We start from the raw sequence: 19,340 nt of genomic DNA, 5'->3' as shown, positions 1-19,340 counted from the left end.
AAGTTCTTTAATAGTCACTTACCTACCTATAAGGTTTACGATCTATATGAGCCTTACTATCTATACATTAGATAGTTCTCTAAGTCCTCCGAACAAAATTAAATATTATACGAGTCTTCTTCTTTATTATCTTAGTCTTCTTATTCTTAGTAATTTTCTACGTCTTAACGTTTAAAACTACTATAATTAATTATAAATAATTATAATTAAGATAAATAAATATTACTTAGTTTTATAAGAGTATAATTTAAAGTCTTACTTTAAAATATATAATACTTATATACTATACTAAAGCTAGTTACGAACGATTATAAGATAAAATAATTAACTACTATAATAAATTTCGACGATTAAGCGATAAATTTAAAAATAATCTAAATATTCCGTATATTTTATATAGACTAAAGTAAGATTAGCGTAAAATATCGTAATATTTTATAATTATTTATCTTTATCGTTTAACTATTAACAATATAATTAGTTATTATCGAGAAAGGAGGCTATGGGCCGTTTCCTTTGAATAGCGAAATTCAAATGGGACGCCCTTTCTAGAAAGGCATGGTCGGCGTTGCGATCAACACCCTAAAGGGCACTGTGCCTTTGCTCTTTATCTCGACTTAGGGCTTCGATAGTTAGCCTTAGGTCGCTCGAGGCTATGCCCAGAAAGACCTCTTCCCAGTCTTGCTTGGCTCCAGATTGCGAACAGTGTCTGTGATATATATATATATAAGACCAGCTTGCCAAAACCCTATTTTAACACGACCGCATGTTAAACGTTACGACCGTTCAATATGTAACCTAATGCCAAGGGCAAGATGGTAGGCACGTGCACAATCGTGAACCATAATTCTACGAGGTTTCTCGGATGGTATATAGCCGTTTTACTATACGGGAAGTCCGTTTCTCAGGATTGGCCCCGCTTGACTTTGAACATGGCTGCAAAGTATAGAGGCTTTGAATTCCAAGCCGAGTGGCGAATCCTTCGGAACTCTCGGCACAGTAGGTTTGTCCCTAAACTGTCCGATTTGTCCGATTGTTCGCGAGTTTGGTGGCATCTGCCCCTCCATTGCCCCTCCACTTGAACCCACGTGACACTTTTTGTAACTAAGCACTTTCTCGCTCTGCCGTTCTGTTTCCTGTGATCCAAATTTTTCCTCTGATTTACTCAACACACCAAGCTCATTTCAACCGTTACTTGCTCATTGTCGCTCCACGGTACGAGTCGTCCAGGCGGGAGGCAATCATGGAGCGTCTCGCGCAGGGTATCTTATGGTCAAGGTATTTTACCGCAGCAGTGCATGCCGGGTGTTCGCCTTGCACTCTATGGCCGATCTGCTTATAGGACAATCGGAGCACAGAGTGCAGGGATGATCTGAGAAATACCGGAGAACTTGATCTGGATAATACCAGCGAAAGGACATGCTTTTTGATTCTTGCGCTCCTAGCACCTTCAGCTCGGGAACCTGAGTTCACTGACTTTTGCAGACAACTACTTCGACATGTCGACTGACAAGATTACCTTCCTCACGAACTGGTATTCTCGTCGCTTTCCATCATTGAATAAGTGGCTAACTATTGGAGGCACGCTACGCCGTACCATGCTCCCCTCTACCTGGCACAAGCGAAGGGCTTCTTCAACGATGAAGACATCAAAGTTGCGCTCCTCGAGCCAAATGACCCTAGCGTAAGCCTCATTGTCGTTAAATTAGCTTAGCTAATTGGAACTCAGGACGTGACCGAAATAATCGGGACCGGAAAAGTCGACCTGGGATTTAAAGCGATGATCCATACTCTTGCTGTGTGCCCCCAACTACTCGTTATGCTGACTGTGCTGATAATTCCCAAGGCAAAGGCCCGCGATTTCCCAGTCCTCTCCATCGGCAGCCTTTTGGATGAACCTTTCACTGGTGTGGTGTATCTCAAGGAGTCTGGCATTACCTCGAACTTCCATACTTTGAAGGGGAAGCGGATCGGTTACGTGGGGGAGTTTGGCAAGATTCAGATCGACGAGCTCGCCTCCCACTACGGAATGTCTCCCTCTGATTACACTGCCATGCGATGCGGTATGAATGTCTCCAAGGCAATAATTAAGGGTGAAATCGATGCGGGGATTGGTCTGGAGAATGTTCAAATGGTTGAGCTTGAGGAGTGGCTTTCGAAACAGGGTCGATCCAAGACCGACGTGCAGATGCTTCGTATCGACGAACTCGCTGAGCTTGGTTGCTGCTGCTTCTGCTCTATCCTTTACATCGGTAACGAGACGTTCATACAAAAGAACCCCGAGAAGGTGAAGGCATTTCTCCGCGCGGTCAAGAAGGCTACTGACTTCGTGCTGGCTGAACCTGAGAAAGCTTGGGAGGAGTATATTGACTTCAAGCCAACTATGGCGACCGAACTGAACCGAAAGATATTTGAGCGAAGCTTTGCCTACTTCTCTCGAGATCTGAAGAACGTTCAGCGTGATTGGGAGAAGGTCACAAGGTACGGCAAGAGGCTGGGTGTGTTGGATCCAAGCTTTCAGCCTAATTATAGCAATCAATTTCTGGAATGGGCCCTTGATGCTGAGTCCAACGACCCATCAGGCGATCAGAGAAAGATGGCTCTGTTACAGAATGAAGTGGCCCTTAATGGTGGTTTCCATCGCCTCGGAGGTCTCAAGACAAAGGTCGCGACTTGAGTCTTTCAATTCGAAGTCATCTCGTCGGTACCTGGCACGGCTTGTCTGAAATAGCCAGAACACACAAGAATTTGGGCACTCATTGAATGAGATTCATGGGAAACGGCCGAAGGCCACTTTTCTCGAAATGACTAATCATGTTGTCAAGATGACTTGTGGAAATACACCCTCGGGGGGGACCACTCTACCTTTTCTCTTTATCCCGACTTAAGGCTTCGATAGCTAGCTTTGGGCTGCTCGACGTCATGCCCGTGAAGACATCTTCCAGTCTTGCTTGGCTCTAGATTAGAACTGCTCCTTGTCCGTATATATAAGACCAGCTTACCAAAACCCCAACACACCTGCATGTTGATTGAAAATGTTTGAAATGAGCATGAAGCCATGCCACCAGCCGTAGCGACTTAAAGTGATAGTACCTCCGTCCAATCATCAGCCACTGTCCTCTAAGTCGAATGCTTCACGCTAAAAGGAGAAATTAATAGCCACTCTTATATGTTTAGGCGGACAGAGCATCTCTCATTCGCTCGATAATGGCTGGGTCGTCTGGAAGCTCGATTCTATCTGAATGGGCCTCCTGGAAATACCTTTAGCTTCCATCATATCCATACTAAATGATTTCGGAAATGGTCAGTATTTATGTGAACTTTGATGTCCCTCGGATGAGAATATGGCTTATGCACCTAGATATACCATGAAATTCTTCAACATGGTAATGGAGAAGTCCTATTGTACACAGAATGAGAGTGAATCTATCTGCTTGATTGTGTTCTGTCCCCCTGGCTATTTAGAGAGACTCTATCTATTTATATACATTTTGGCCTGTGCTTAGAAGGCCGTTTCTAAAACCTCCTATTCCGTCGCTATGCTCTCGCAGATCTACGAGAACAACGGTGTGGCGTAATTAGTAAAATAGCTAGCGTCTTAGATGGTTTATCACAGTAACTATCTTAAGACTCTATTAACACACTTCCCTAGGTAGTTCTATTAAGCGATACTAAGGTTATTCACGTTATAGAAGTACCTATTAGGAATTTCTTAGTAAGTAGATAGAGTCTAACGATAAGCGTATATATAAGTTATCCCTATAGTATATAGTCGATACTATACACGACTTAAAGTATAAGAGAGAAAAGAGTGCGCCTCCTATACGGGAAGTATACTAGTAATAAGAATACACTCCCTAAGTCGTATCTCTTAGCTAGTGATTTAATTATAAGCGTTCGTTCTTTCGATGTTTAGCCGAATCCGTAACACTACTCTTCTCTTTAAGCTTCTCGTCCCCGAGAAGCTATAAGTAGTAGGCTCGTTACACTCACCTCGTATACTCTTTAAGTTATATAGTACGAAGCGTACTTCTTAATATTCGTATATATTCGTTCTTAGCGATACTTAGCTAAATATCTATAGTTATAGCCTTATATACGTAGCCTTATATATATAGTCTCGTATATCTTAGTCTTATTTTTCTTTATATATATCGTAAATAATAATAATAGTAAATATTATAAATAAACTTATTTATAATATAATAATAATAAAAAGATAATAGTCTAAGAATAATAGTATATCTTCATTACTCGTAAGTCGTATATATTTAAATAGCGAGTAAAGAATATTAGTAAATAATATATTCACTTCTTCTATAGTATAAATATTTCGTTATAGCTATTAATCTTCGATCTTTTCTTTTCTCGAACTACTTAATTTATTTTCTCTATAAGCGCTTTTCGTTTATTATTTATATACGTTCTATTTATATTAATACATTATATTATAGTTAATTCGCGCTATTAAATTTTTATTTTTTAATTTACTTTATTTAAACTCTTCATTAGTAAATCTTATACATTATATATACTTATTATATATTAATCGCTTTTAATATTGTTTACTATTATTATCTCTACTACTTTCTTTACTTCCGATCTTAGCGCTATTACTAGTAACTCCGATAATAAATATCGTTCTCTTAGTAAAGATAAATATTATATATATCTTCGCTATTATATTATATATAGTATACTAACCGTTTATTAGCTTATCGCTTCTCATCGTCTTCTTATTCTCGTAAGAAGATTCGTAAGAACTCTCGTCTAAAGGCGCTAAACTTACTTTATCGTCGCTACTTACGCCGCTTATATAGCGGCGACAATAAAGATAAGCTCACTCCGAGCGAGGCGCTCGTTTACGAGATATCTACGAATAGTACGCGTTACTTTCGCTACTTCTTTAATAATCGTAGTGACGCTACGAATTATATTTCTATACGTTTCGCTATCTTTTAACTATTATTATACTAACTCTCTACGAGATTTCTACTTCTTATTTACGCCGTATCTAAAAGCTACTCGCCGTTAATAAGATCTACGATTATAGCGGCCTCGGCGCCCCGATATCTATAAAGATTTAAGACCTCGTCGACGTTCTATCGCGCGAGATATAGACGGTCGTCGCTCGCGCTACTCACCTCGTCCTCGGTCTCTTTACTATTAACGACGTACGCGTAATTAACGTTACTCTAGGTAGCTCTAAAGTAATAAACGTATCGCCTACAATCTAAATAAATCTACTTCTCGAGACGATTTATATTAGCGTTAATATACTTCGTTAATATATAAGTATACTTCTCTCTTACGTATTATATACTAATAATAATAGTAAAACTTCGAGCTCTATAAGTAGAGCGATAAAATCTTTAGTGTCTCGTTCTTAAAGAAGAACGACGACGATAAGAAGAAAGAGAGCGCTAATTAACCGACGCGCATTATTAAATAGTTAGATAAGATACGAATTAGTATTACTCTTAGGCCGCGTATAAGTTATACGCGTATCGCTTATAGCTCTTTATAGTTAAAAAATTAAGAAGAACTTAGACTTTAGAAATTATAATTATCGTCGTAGACTTCTCTACGATATATTAGTGTATCGCTACGAGAGATAATATAGAATCGTAGCTCTCTTAGAGTAATTAGATAGTACTATATTAATAAGCGCTTATAAGCGTAATATGTCTCGCTTACGAGAATTAAATAATTACTTCTATCTTTTTTCTTTTCTTATACTTACTTTAAATCGTTCGATTTCGCGCTATATATTCTTTAAGTACTCTTTTAGCTTTTAGAAATCGTACGCCTTTAAGAATCTTTTTTATTTTATATAGAATTAAGTCTTATCTCGAAGTTAACGTTCCTTAAGTACTTTCTTAATCTTCTATTCTTTTTCTTTCTTAATGTTTATAGACGGCGATAAGACGACTTTAGATCGCGCGCGATACGTCTATAATAAAGAGATATAAAAGATATAGTAAAGCCGATTATACTTCTTTAGTAGATTAAGTCGATAAGTATTTACGCTAATTCTCTTAATAATCTTAAAAGAGTCTAGAAATTAATTCGTAAGCTTCTTACTTACGCGTAGCGTACGAATATACTTTATTATAAGAAGAATTTATAATCTAATTACGAACTCTATAGTCTTTCGTTACTTATTATAGTTCTTAGTTATTTAATTAGCGTTACGCTTAGTTATTACGTATATCTCGCTCGCTATACTAAGTAATTTCGCTAAGACTTCGACTCTCTCTCTCGCGACTATATTCTCGAAGTTTTTCGTTTACTTCTCGCTTACGATATTTATACGCGTCTCCGACGAGAATCTATATATAATACTAAACGGTGCTTCTTCCGTAGTAATATTTAATATAGTATTTATTATATACTTAGCGCTAGCTAATAACTTAATTTAATTTAACTATTAATAGTTAACGTAGTAGCGAAGATAGTATTCTAGAATTTAATTTATTCGCTTCGTCTATTTATTAGTCTAAGAATAAAAGGCGATTAAGAAAAGTCTACGAGTCGTAAGGTATAAGTAGAGAGTTCCTTAGTAGACTAACGTAAACGTCGAATCTTTATTACTAACGATTAATCTCGGTACTCTATACTTAATAACTATCTTTTTTTAGTACTACTCGACCTAGATCTTAGGCGTTTATTATACTACGATATAGTATTAAGTTTACTATTTTCGAGTATTTATTTATAATAACTAATATCGAATCGTATACGTCTCACTTATATAACGACGGCGAAAGATCTACAATAAAGTTTATTGAGATATTTTACTACGGCTCTTCTAGCTATAGTAGAGACTCGAGCTATCCGTAGAACTTATACCGTAGAATCTTTATTCTTTAATAAATATTATAAATAGCGATATATACGTCTATATCGCGCCTTATCTACGGTTATTAATAGTGTCGTATAATAGTATTAGTTATACGTCGACGTTCGAAATATTCTTCTTATTATAGGTTATTATAGTTTACTCTTATAATTTCTTAACGAGTAGTAAAATCACGAGATATATATACTACGTCGTCTCGTCGTACGAGACCCGTACTATTAACGCTCTAGGCCCCCTTAAATATACTACGTATAATTCGGCCCTCGGACGTCGTTAATCACTAAGCCTCCGTACACCATTTATTTAGTACTTAGAGCTTCTTTATATAAGTAATAAGCTCGTCGCTACGTTAGCGTACGTTAGCCGACTACTATTTATCTCCGTATAGCTTAATATTTAGAGCTTTAGTATTAAGTAGCGTTACGATATTATATACACTTTTAATAAAGTTTCTACTACTCTAAATCTATACTCATACATCGGCAAATTTTCCCGCGCGACTCTAAGAGCCCTGGGCTGCCCTAGGCTATCAAGGTAAGTCTACGTCTTACGCAGCCCATGAGATCGCTGGGCTCGCTGGGCTACTCTAAAAGAGCTCATAGGCTACTCTAAGAGGGCCCTAGACTAATATAATAATTTATAACTTTACGAATATATAATTATATTAATCGTTTAAACTAATATTAACTAAAATTACTATATTATACTAAAATTAAAGTAGATATATATAAAATATAAGATTTTAAACTAAATCTTAAATTATTAACTTAATAGCGTTAGTATTTATTAAGATAAAGACTTAGCGAGTTATTCGCTTTTAGTGTAAACCTTATTTCTGAAATAGGAAAGATCTTTTTTAATTTAATAATATTATATAATAAGTATATTATAAAAGTTACTAAAAATAGATAGTCTATAAGAGCTTATAACCTAGATATAAGAGCTATAAGCGACTATGAGCTTTCTAAGCTCCCTAGGTATATAAGAATACTATGAGTCGCGAGAAAAATTACTAATGTATTAATACGCTAACGACGATCTTATCGATAACTCGTATATACTTAGTATATAATTTATTATCGTTAACCTCGATTTTCTTTCGTAAGAGACTAATTAGAATATTTTTATTAAAGACGTTTCTCTTCTTTATATAATCTAGATAATAAAATAGCTCATTAACTAAATTATTCTTATCTCGTCTTTATTATATACGAAAGTTATATACGACTAATATCTTAATCTACTATATCTAGCGTTTATTTAAGATCTTCGTAATTATAAAAGTCTATAACGCCTTATAGTCGGTTAGTATTATTATATTACTTATAAATATCTTAAGATAATAACGTTACTTCTTAAAAATATATATAATAGCTAATATCTCGCCGTCGCCCGTATAATAGTTTCTTTTCGTAAAAGTTATCTTCCGCGAGAAGAACATTACTAACCTTTATAGCGTACGATCGCTAGGCGACTTATATACTTATATTAATATATCTTTAATCACTTAGCTTAATATATTCACCTTAATACGAGACTATTTTTTTAGATCGAAGTACGTAAGTATAGATATCTACGTAAAGCGCTCTTTTAGCGTATAAAATATATTATTAGTCTCGGAAATCTATATAAAAGAACTTATTTTCTTATTCACTACTATACTCGTAAGGAGATCTATAATAGATACTATTCGGAGAACTTAGAGAACTATCTAATGTATAGATAGTAAGGCTTATATAGATCGTAAACCTTATAGATAGGTAAGTGACTATTAAAGAACTTAAAGATAACTATCTACCTAGAGAGAATAAAGGTCTTTATATAGACAATAAGTGTCCACAGTTAAAACCCTTAAAATATTGATTTTAAATTAATATTAGTAAGCACGACTAATTATTTAATAGAGTGCGAAATTAATATCGCACTAGTCACGTAATTTCATAGACTTTAGGTCTAAATACGAACTTAAACTTCGTATTTAATCACGTAACTAAAGGTTTAATATAAATCTTTAGAGGGCGATATTCCATAGATACTACTATCATCGAGTATTTATAAATAAACTCTCGGTAGAAGTTAATAAAATCTAGAAAGATCTAAATCTCTCGATACGATTTTAGAATAAATCACTTCGTTATAACTTATATTTTACTAAAATTCACCGATATATCTACGACTCTTACGCGAAATCTAAGAAAGTTAACTTTCTTAGCGTAGAACTTATATTTAGATAACTTAATATATAATTTATACTATCGTAGTCTCTTAAGTACGAGTCGTACGTATCTTATATACTTCTCTTTATCCCGGCTATAAATAAGTATATCGTCTATAAATACGACGTATATATTATTTAGTAGCTCTCTTAACGCCTTATTAATATAGATCTAAAACGACGCTAAAGTATTAATTAGTCTAAAGAGTATAATATTATACTCGAAGTGCTCATAGCGCGTACGAAACGTAGTCTTTTAGCGATTCTCTTCCGCTATAGATATATAATAATAGATGTCTTTAAGATTTAGCTTTATATATATTTTAGCGCCGCTTAGGCGATTAAGAATCTTAGAAATAAGCGATAGTAAATAGCGATTCTTTCTCGTTATCTTATTTAGCGCACAGTAGTCGATATATAGTCGTAAACTACTATTCTTCCTTACTATAAATAGAATCGAAGTACTCGCCGACGATTCGCTTATCTTAATTTATTCTTTCGCTAGACTAATGTCGATATACTCGCGTAAAACTTATAGTTCTCTCGCGCTTAATAAATAAATAAGCTTATAAGATACGGTCTCGCCGTTTATAATTAGAATCGAGTATTTAACCATTATTCTCTTCTTAGCTAGATCTTCGCTAGACTTATAATATATTTTAGCGAAATTATTAAATATATCTAGTAGAGATTCTTCGTCTTCTACTATATTCGCGAGCGTTACGCTAGCGCTCCGTATATTAGTAACTTCTAAGAAAATTACCGTTATTATACCGATAATACTCTCATCGATAGCCGTATCTTTCATTAGTTTATATAGCGATACGCGTATAACTCGCTAACGTTTATTACTTTTATAGCTCTATATATTCGAATCTTAATCGATATTAAAATTAATCTTTACTAGCTATAGATAATCTAAAATCGTATTATAACTTTAAATATTCGTTACGATATATATTAGTAATTTTTCCCGCGACTCATAGTATTCTTATATACCTAGGGAGTTTAGAGAGTCTATAGTCGCTTATAGCTCTTATATCTAGACTATAAGCTCTTATAGACTATCTATTTTTAGTAACTTTTATAATATACTTATTATATAATATTATTAAATTTAAAAAGATCTTTTCTATTTCGGAAATAAGATTTATACTAAAAGCGAATAACTCGCTAAGTCTTTATCTTAATAAATACTAACGCTATTAAGTTAATAATTTAAGATTTAGTTTAAAATCTTATATTTTATATATATCTACTTTAATTTTAATATAATATAGTAATTTTAGTTAGTACTAGTTTAAACGACTAGTATAATTATATATTCATAAAGTTATAAATTATTATATTAGTCTAGGGCCCTCTTAGAGTAGCCCATGAGCTCTCTTAGAGTAGCCCAGCGAGCCCAGCGGTCTCATGGGCTGCGTAAGACGCAGACTTACCTTGACAGCCCAGGGCAGCCTAGGGCTCTCAGAGTCGCGCGGGAAAATTTGCCGATGTAGTAAACATCGACTGTTCATACCTTGCGTGATTCACATCCAGTTCATACTATCTCAAGTTGCTACTAGGAACCTTAACCTAGTTGAGACCCAGTAGGATCCTTAATATGTCGATAAGCTATCCGATGGCATTGCTGCCAGAGTTGGTAATAGCTGTTATACACAGAATGAGAGTGAATCTATCTGCCTGATTGTGTTCTGTCCCCTGCCTGTTTATATACACTTTGGCCTGTAATCTGAAGGCCATTCCTGAAACCTTCTATTCTGTTGCCATGCTGTCGCAGGTCGGTGAGAACAACGGTGTTGAGGCAAGTGCCGCAGTTGGTGTGATAGCTAGCGTCTTAGGATGGTTTGCCTCAGTGGCTATCTTGCAACCCTGTCAAAAATGACATTGATCGCCGAGTCACGTTTGACTTATGCTGATAGACTCTATCACCTCGGCCCATGGCTTTTTCACGCCTACGTGTTTTACTCTATTATCTCTAGTTTCGCTCAGGCTATTTGTAATATACTAGCGAGGTGGAGCATTTACAGCCAGTCGGTAGTGATCCAACGGCGACCTCAATTTTGGTGGACATGGTTCCTTTTGCAACTATAATGTAAAAAAAAAGCCGTCACCACAAAGGTCCATCTTTCGTCAGGTCTGGCAAAATCGCTATTGCAAAAATTTGACGTCTTATCGTGACGAAGTCATCCGCAGCACGACACTCTGAACATAGCATCCAGTTGCCTCACACGATTACGACCCAACAACCATGGTACGGACGCGGACTTGGATCTTATCAAATCGCCCCAAGGAGATTCCGACGTATTCCGGCCCTGACCCTACATTCACGCTGATAGAGAGAGATCTGCAACCACTTCAGCAAGGGCAAATTCTCGTCAAGGTGCTTTTTTTCTCGAATGATCCTGCTCAGCGTACCTGGATCAAGTCCAGCGATGACCTCCCCAGCGATCGTCACTACGTAAAACCGGTCGACCTCAACACGCCCATGCAGTCGCGTGGTTTGTGCGAAGTCATCGAGTCAAGGAGTGACGCTCTGCCCAAGGGTACAACTATACTGGCCCGCGTGGACTGGAATGAGTATGTTGTCCTGGATGCCAAAGATGCCACTGCTTTATCGCCTCTGCCCAACGGCCTGAGCTTCTCACACTATCTTGGCGTCTTTGGAACGACTGGCCTTACTGCCTATTATGGCATCGTGGTGGTCGGCGAGGCGAAAGCAAGCCACCGTCTCGTTGTTAGTGGCGCCGCGGGCGCGACGGGTAGTATGGTAGTGCAGATAGCAAAAAGGGTTAGGACTTCCTCGCGGGACATGGCAAGATGTACTGAGAACACTCGACAGATCATCGGTGTCGGCGAGGTCATCGGTATCGCCGGATCTGATGACAAGTGCAAGTTTGTGGTCGAAACATTAGGTGCCGATAAGTGCCTGAATTACAGAAGCCCGTCTTTCTTCGATGATCTTACCAAAGCCACAGAGGGCTGTGTCGATATCTACTTTGACAATGTGGGGGTGAGTTGATTTTCTCGGCCTAACTTGTTTACAGTATCATTGATCCATGGGCTAACATTTCCAGGGTACAATATTGGACGCCATGCTGGGCCGACTCAAGCAAAATGGAGTTGTTGTTGCATGCGGATCAATTTCAGGATACAACTCCGACCATGGCACATTGTTGACGAGTAAGATGACTTCTCCAGTCTTTGGTCGTGCTTGCCTGGAATGCCCTGACAGCTAATTGAATTTCATCAGACTACTTCCAGGTTATCAGTATGAGATTGCAGATCAGGGGATTTATCGCCGCAGACTATGTGCACAAAGCCCAAAAGGTGACGGAGATATTCATTCGTGCCCTGGAACAAGGGAAGTTGACAATCAATGACGAGCTTGAACACGTGGTTCCAACCACGTTTGAGGACGTACCGAAGACCTGGTTGAAGTTGTTCGATGGATCCAACACCGGTAAACTGGTGACCAAGATAATACCTTGATAACAAGGGACTCTCGACTAGAGTATTAGGGTCACTCTGCCCTCACGAATATAGTATTCCTCTTGGCCCGAGGCTGCGATGGATTACAAAGCCGGAGGTCGAATTCCTAGCTCGCCAATGTTTGGGCTTAACAATTACAATGTCTTGCATCTCATTACGTGCATGCTGTAGGTCATACATAGTGAAGAAATTTGTCGCATGCCAAAAGGTATCCTGCTCGTAGATCAGCAAAGTAAGACAAGCTCTGCATCAACTATGTACATGCCTGCTTTGTGGCCCAAGAGCCCGGCCCGGGCAGGTCCAGCATCTATGCCGGCGGCCCGTTTGGCCAACGGAGACCTCGTGTCCACGTATCGTTGGAGTGACCACAGCAGACAACCAGATACTGTGGTCCTACTAATTAAGCCCCTGGAGACTGTCGATTCTGCCGTACACGACTGACATCTGAGCCACGAAACGTTGTCGTCAAAGCACTGGTTTGTATTTCAGACTTGGGAAAGCAGATCTTGAACGAAGACTCAATCAACCAAGTGAGGAGGGAACATGCTATTAACTGGTCTCGGGCTACTCAATGGAGGCGTTGCATTCATTACAGGTGCCGGTCAGGGTATGTGTGAGCTTGGTGTCCGCGTGGAATGCCCGAACAGAGTCTCAGAAGCAGATTTTTAGGCATCGGAGAGGCCGCCGTTTTTCAATTCGCCAAATACGGAGCAGCCTCCTTGGCGATCAGCGATATGAACTTGTCGTCTCTGGAGAAAGTTGCGCAACGGCTCAGGGACGAGTACCCGCACGTTGAGGTGGAGGTACTCTACATCGACACGAGTGATGAGCAGTCAATCATCGATGCTCATGAAGCTACCATCCGACGGTTTGGCCGGATCGACTATGCGGTCAATAACGCTGGGGTGGCAGGCCCATTCCTACCGTCGGTGGACACATCTCGAGACCAATTCATGTTTGGTATAGATGTCAACATGGTTGGAGTGTGGCTTTGCCAGCGAGAACAAATTAAGCACATGCTGAAGCAAGAAGGACTCACTCCGGGGCATGTTATCTTTTCGTTTGCTTCCCTGGCCAGATTGTGTGTCTAACACCAGTGATTGGTACAGGGCTAGCCGGGGCACGATAGTCAATATGTCATCGATCTATGGCCACAAGTGTGCGAGATCGAACATAACATACGGTACTGCAAAGCATGCGGTGCTAGGCATCACTCGAAATGTGAGTCACATCAACCCTTTGGCCTGATGGCTGAATCCTAATCTCATTTGTAGGACGCGGTCAATTATGGGAAGGAGGGGATACGCATCAATGCCGTCTGTCCAGGGTGAGACACCTCTGTGGGCACGCTGACGAACGTCTGCATCCTGACCATAAAAGGTTTATTGAGACACCGATGACCAGGCGACCGGAAGGGCCATCTGCAGGCATGCAGGCATATCTGGCTACAGTCCCTCTGGCACGTTATGGGCAGCCTGATGAAGTGAGGATTGTGGCTCGATCTTGACTTTGAAAAGCCTGATGTGACTGACATTTGTGCAGGTTGCCGACGTGATTTTGTTCCTATCCTCACCATTGAGTCGATACATGACCGGAACCGACATCATGGTAGATGGCGGATTCCGCTGTGTGTGAGCGGTACGAAGCGCTTCCCCGCTTTCGAGAGGAGGTTTGGGCCACACAAACCTCCGCCGCGAGAGTTCCTCCCCCGGAGTTTCTCAGGAATTCTGGGGCGACCAAGGCTTGGCGGCTTCCTCCAGGCCTCGGCCCTCGGCCCGACGTATTCTCTGTTCTCTTTTTCGACGTTTGTTAAGGCGTAATGGTTGATGCCATGGCCGATGAGGCCTCTTGTCACCCAGCTTTTAGTATTGTTAGCACGGCAGATGGTGGAAGTTTCAATGTCTAGTGGCCATGGAGTTTTTTGGCAGTAGGCAAGTGGGACTGATTCTTCCAGCTCCTTTGCAGACTTTTCGCATCCGTTGGACCGTCCACCGTCAGCTTGATGAGAAGTCTTCCCAACAACGTCTTGGAAACCTGCTCTCATACCACAGAGAAGAAGCCACTCTTCTCGATCTATTGATCCCTAGGATCAGGCGTCATCAGTCCCACCCCTCCCACCCTCGCCACACCCCTCTCTCCTCGCCACACCTCCGGGGGCCCTGGAGCCCTTGGCAAAGACCCATACTGTTACCCCAGTTCTCGATCTCTTTCAGATCTGCTGTTCTCTCAATCTCTCTCCCTCTTACACCATGGCGGATTCACCGCAGAGGACGCACACCCGCAGCGGTAGAGCCAGCAGAGCCTGTCTAAGCTGTCGTGGTCGGAAAGTACGCTGCGATATCACCTCCAGGTCACCTCAACCATGCACAAACTGCACATTAGATAACTTGCACTGTGTTCTTGCCCCTCGTGTGTACGTAATACTTGCATGTATGTGGTTCAAATTCCTAAGCTTCAATCAGGTCGAGGCATACCAGCCGACCGGTCGAGATGCTCCCAAGCCACAACTTTTCCGCGAGCGCTCCAAGTCACTCGAGCTCGTCGCAAAAGCCATCCGGTGAGACGGTCGATGTTCAACATCACACCAGCACCGCAATCATGCCCAACAATGCCCCTATTGCCACGACACAGGAAGTATGCTATCTCATACATAACCTTGATCCAAACGTCGTTAACAACGAGACTCAGGCACGACAGCTATCCACGCTCAGCTCTCATGCAAAATCGTCTGCCCCATTTTTCGGTGACGTTCACGCGCGCCCAGAGTATGGCATGGAATTATCTTTCGACGCAATGGTGAATGACGAGGATATCTTTGGCCAATTCATGGATGTGTCTGATGCTGGCGACCCCTTCTATCTCGACTCAGCTCCTTTCCACCCTGCACAACACGTGCCAAACAATGACGGCGACTTTTCCAGCAGTGCTTGTGTCACGACATCGTCACCGGTGGACACTGCGTGCCATTTCAAGTCACCCTATCTATGGCTTCGAGACTGGTCGCTGTCCTATGCAAAGGATGATAGTAGGCACACGAAGCTGGTGCGAGTGAGAGCTTTCGTCCTCCCTAGCGCTGACGAGATTCAAACCTCGATTATGCTATACTTCACACACATGCAAGCCAGGCTCCCGGTTCTCAACGAACGCGAATTTCATCAACTCCTCACTGAAGAAGATCCCAAGCCTATCAGTTTGGCACTCTTGTATGCCGTTCTTTTCGTCACCACCCCAGTAAGTATTGTGAGAATCACCTTGGGAGCCGCAAACCTGACAATCCATCAGTATTTAGCAGCCGAGGGGAAGAGAGTGGCTGGGTACAACACCACCTTTGCCGCAACGTGCGAGTTTTACTCCAGAGCCGCCGTGAGTAGGAAAACCACACATTCATCTGGCCTAACACTGACTGCCCGGAAGCTACTATTAAAGCTTGGATGCGAAGATGACCCGTTGAGAAGGGTGCAGATATGCTTGCTTCTAAGCACCTATCGATCTTATGAAAATCGTTACTACGAGAATGAACGCTATGTGACAACCGCTTACGACCTCCTGGTCGAAAACGATGCTTTTCAACAGAGTTCGACTCCTTCCAATCCAGATCAGCTCGCCTGGAAGCGAGCGTGCATTTGTTTTCTGTCTCGGGCTATCTGTTTACTGATCGCTCTCAAGAAAACGAGTAGGCCAGAAATGTTCGACTCGTCACTCCCCTTCTGCCCCAAGATCTCCGTGGACGATTTCCAGGAAGACTGCAGTTTTTCGTGGTACCTCAGCAAGGAGACCAAGCAACAAACCTATCGACTGTTCGTGGCCATCTTCCAACTTCAGATGCGCGCGGCTGAACTTGGCAAGTTGCTGGTGTACCGGACCGCACTATACACTCCAAACCAAACGCACAGCCAGCCTGCGCCATCTACACCCGAGTATTTATCTGTTGAAAACGTCGAGCTCAAAATAGATGAGTGGAGGCAGGACAACAGACAGCTACTGGATTATGAGCCACCCGACTCATCCTCTTCGACAGACTTCAAAGCCTTCAAGATAGCACATGCTTACACGATGCTCTCCTACGAGTACGTTAACCGCCACCTCAGTGCTCCCTGTCTTTCACGATATACGTCTCTTGGTGCGGTTGTTGACTTTTACACAGGTATTTTAGGTCGGAATTATACCAAGCCACCTTGATTGTGGATAAGGATGGTCTTACTTCGTGGGCAATGAGACTTCGCGAGGCCTCTCGCATGGCGCTTCGTGAGTCCGTGGCTGCAACTGTCGCTATCTTGGAAAGCCTAGAGGCTCATGCTCTCTGCGCCTTTCTCCCTCCAGGAAGGTACGCGCTCCAATCTGCTACATCCGAAGATGTTTCCCACATTGTGACCCAACTAATGGGCAGCTAGTCTCTGCTGCGTGATGATCCCCATGACCATCTTCTACGTCCACCTGAAAACGACATCCAACTATGATCCTCTCATGCTGGAGAAGCTAGCCATGTGCTCCCGAGTTACGCGCACTCTGTCGAGCCTCCATGACCCTGCCGGCTTCTTCCACGCTTTGATGAATGCGACATTAGCCATGGTAGATCGATATCGACTACCGTCAGAGCATCTTGGTCATGGCCTGTCCAGCAAGGCTGACGACAAAGCGACAGATAATTCGAGAGGAATGGGACAGACTATTGTGCCATTGCCTGGACTAAGCCTACATTCCTCCATTATTCGGCTCCAAAATCTGGCCTACGCGAAGGGTGCTCCCGAGTCCGCGTATACCACTTCGAAGTGATTTCTCGGACCATTTCGAGCTGATCCCCAATAATAACCAGGATGAGATGCTCTTGAGCGTACTTATTCCGCTTATTGTCACCACACAGACTGGAGAGATCTCGCCAGTGATGCTCATAACAGACAATGCTCAACCAAGCATGATTCTGCACCACCTTGCATCTGGCTCCCATGTAACGCCTCTGCATTGGTCCGGTAACAGGCTGTCATGCTCATAACCGAGCACCCTTCTTGCCCTCTTTCACGCGGTCTGCCGTTTTCGCGGCCCTTGCGAGACTATCAACGACTCCCAAGGTCTCTTCAACCGTTTGTGATGCAAATAGGGGTATCTCTGGCTTCCTCATCAAAGCTTTCACATGTAGCATGCTGGAAGGATTGAGCTTTGAGAACAGGCGCGTCTCAACTTCCACAAGCACTCTGTCAAGAAATTGGTCCGCGTCTTTTCCAGTGTCGAAGACCTCGTTGATGAATCCACATCGAACCAGCTCCTCGCACTGGATGCGTTTCGACATGAGCAGTGCCTCAGCGGCGAATTTGAAGCCCATGCGCCGACTGAACAGGGCTGTTGAGCCACCTTCCGCGGTAATACCGAGACTGGTAAAGGGACAGAAGAGGTAGACGTGGGGCATGGCGTATATGAAGTCCGAGTATGCGACCAGGGCGGCTGAAAGGCCAACGCACGGACCATTCAAAGCAGTAACAAGCAGCTTTGGGTGTGTATAGAATGCCTCAGTCACTTCGATGATGTGCGCGAGGTTCCGCAGCTGTGTTTGGCGAAATGGTGCACTCTGCATGGGTGGTGCTTCTTGTTGTATCGGTGGCGTGGAAGGCTGGCCATCGGTGTTTCTATTCCCTGTCCGTTGAATATCTGCGCCACTGAACTTCTGTCAATAGACTTCTTGTCGCCGCACTTCGGGGCAGCAGCATCAAATCCGGAGCGGACTGGTGCTACTAGGTGCTTGAAGATCTCATAATACTTACGCCGAGAACAGTCGGCCACGGCCGGTCAACGCTGTAACTACGATTTCTGGGTCGTTGGCAACTTTACGCATGCAGTCTGCGAGGAGGAAGTACCCTTCCGATGTCAGGGCGTTGAGCTTCGCCGGGACATTCAACGTGATGATGGCGATCCGTCCTCGATACTTGACGGTGACAGACATTGTTGCGACCCTCTGTCTGACGGATTGCGCTCGCGTTGGTGAATTGGGTATTATTCTAAATTTCTAATTGTCCAACGCAGGATAGAAGGCCGTGCAGTCGCAGAAGACAGCCTCGGAGAGGCTTGCATGGGTTGCGTCTCACAGGATTGGTGAGGGCTGCTGGGAAGCCTCGGTCCGGGAGAGTCGATGGCTGTTCGGCGGCAATAGATAAGTCTTCGGCACATGTATGGCATGCTTCAGGCAGGTGACTGCAGTGCTGGTAAGACTCGATGCCTTGTCAAGCGATTTCCTGGGGGCATCGGACCCAAGGGGAGTCGATTCTTGAGTGCTGGCGGGACACACCTTTCATTATTGATTCCTAATGCTATACTATAGTAGATAGTCTAAATTAGGGTAGACTATTACTATAATCCTCGACATATTGATGTTACTAGTTGTTAACCTTAATACATCTACTAAGCGGAATAATCATGTTCCGGCAAAAGACAGCCAATGAGAGACGGCTATTTAGACCCTTAAGGAGTCGACCAAAGAGTCGATTCCTTCCAGCACTGAGTGGCTTTTATGCAGCTTATGTCTTGGAAGAGTCGAAAGACTCATAGTCAATCAGGCTAAAGCTACTAATGACAGATTCGAACAAAAGAAGTTGTCCCGAAAGCGGGACCTTGTTTCGTTGCTCGATCGACAACATATGATACGTCCTCAATCGCCGAAGTTCATGAGAAAAGCTTGTCTCAGTTCTCAGACCCATTGGCTCAGTTGCCATAAGTGAGCAGGGCCCATTATTTTACGAAGCAAAACGCCTTCGCGAGAAGGGTCTAAGCTCCAATACGTAG

At 42.0% G+C, this 19,340-nt stretch overlaps 5 protein-coding genes across 5 annotated transcripts; 4 read left to right on the top strand and 1 right to left on the bottom strand.

The window, feature by feature from the left end:
* Positions 1–1,499: 1,499 nt before the first annotated feature.
* A1O5_00646 (protein NMT1) lies at positions 1,500–2,677 on the top strand (the record flags this gene model as incomplete). Its single annotated transcript, XM_007741265.1, has 3 exons — positions 1,500–1,534; positions 1,582–1,684; positions 1,730–2,677. 3 exons carry the CDS (start codon positions 1,500–1,502, stop codon positions 2,675–2,677), a joined length of 1,086 nt encoding a protein of 361 aa, XP_007739455.1.
* Positions 2,678–11,331: 8,654 nt separating this feature from the next.
* A1O5_00645 (uncharacterized protein) lies at positions 11,332–12,572 on the top strand (the record flags this gene model as incomplete). Its single annotated transcript, XM_007741264.1, has 4 exons — positions 11,332–11,871; positions 11,923–12,093; positions 12,158–12,263; positions 12,334–12,572. 4 exons carry the CDS (start codon positions 11,332–11,334, stop codon positions 12,570–12,572), a joined length of 1,056 nt encoding a protein of 351 aa, XP_007739454.1.
* A 635-nt stretch (positions 12,573–13,207) lies between these two features.
* A1O5_00644 (uncharacterized protein) lies at positions 13,208–14,207 on the top strand (the record flags this gene model as incomplete). Its single annotated transcript, XM_007741263.1, has 5 exons — positions 13,208–13,632; positions 13,688–13,793; positions 13,847–13,899; positions 13,953–14,055; positions 14,115–14,207. The coding sequence occupies 5 exons, from the start codon at positions 13,208–13,210 to the stop codon at positions 14,205–14,207; spliced, it is 780 nt and encodes a 259-aa protein (XP_007739453.1).
* Positions 14,208–15,170: 963 nt separating this feature from the next.
* On the top strand, positions 15,171–16,963 carry A1O5_00643 (uncharacterized protein; the record flags this gene model as incomplete). Its single annotated transcript, XM_007741262.1, has 4 exons — positions 15,171–15,803; positions 15,855–15,935; positions 15,987–16,639; positions 16,726–16,963. The coding sequence occupies 4 exons, from the start codon at positions 15,171–15,173 to the stop codon at positions 16,961–16,963; spliced, it is 1,605 nt and encodes a 534-aa protein (XP_007739452.1).
* Positions 16,964–17,556: 593 nt separating this feature from the next.
* Positions 17,557–18,504, bottom strand: A1O5_00642 (uncharacterized protein; the record flags this gene model as incomplete). Its single annotated transcript, XM_007741261.1, has 2 exons — positions 17,557–18,220; positions 18,326–18,504. The coding sequence occupies 2 exons, from the start codon at positions 18,502–18,504 to the stop codon at positions 17,557–17,559; spliced, it is 843 nt and encodes a 280-aa protein (XP_007739451.1).
* Between the last annotated feature and the right edge of the window lie 836 nt (positions 18,505–19,340).

The sequence above is a fragment of the Cladophialophora psammophila genome (assembly GCF_000585535.1).
Source record: "Cladophialophora psammophila CBS 110553 chromosome Unknown aczJe-supercont1.1, whole genome shotgun sequence".
In the NCBI taxonomy this organism is placed as follows: Eukaryota; Fungi; Ascomycota; class Eurotiomycetes; order Chaetothyriales; family Herpotrichiellaceae; genus Cladophialophora; species Cladophialophora psammophila.
The sequence above is the reverse complement of the archived record's forward strand: the minus strand, read 5'-3'. Positions and strand labels throughout refer to the sequence as shown.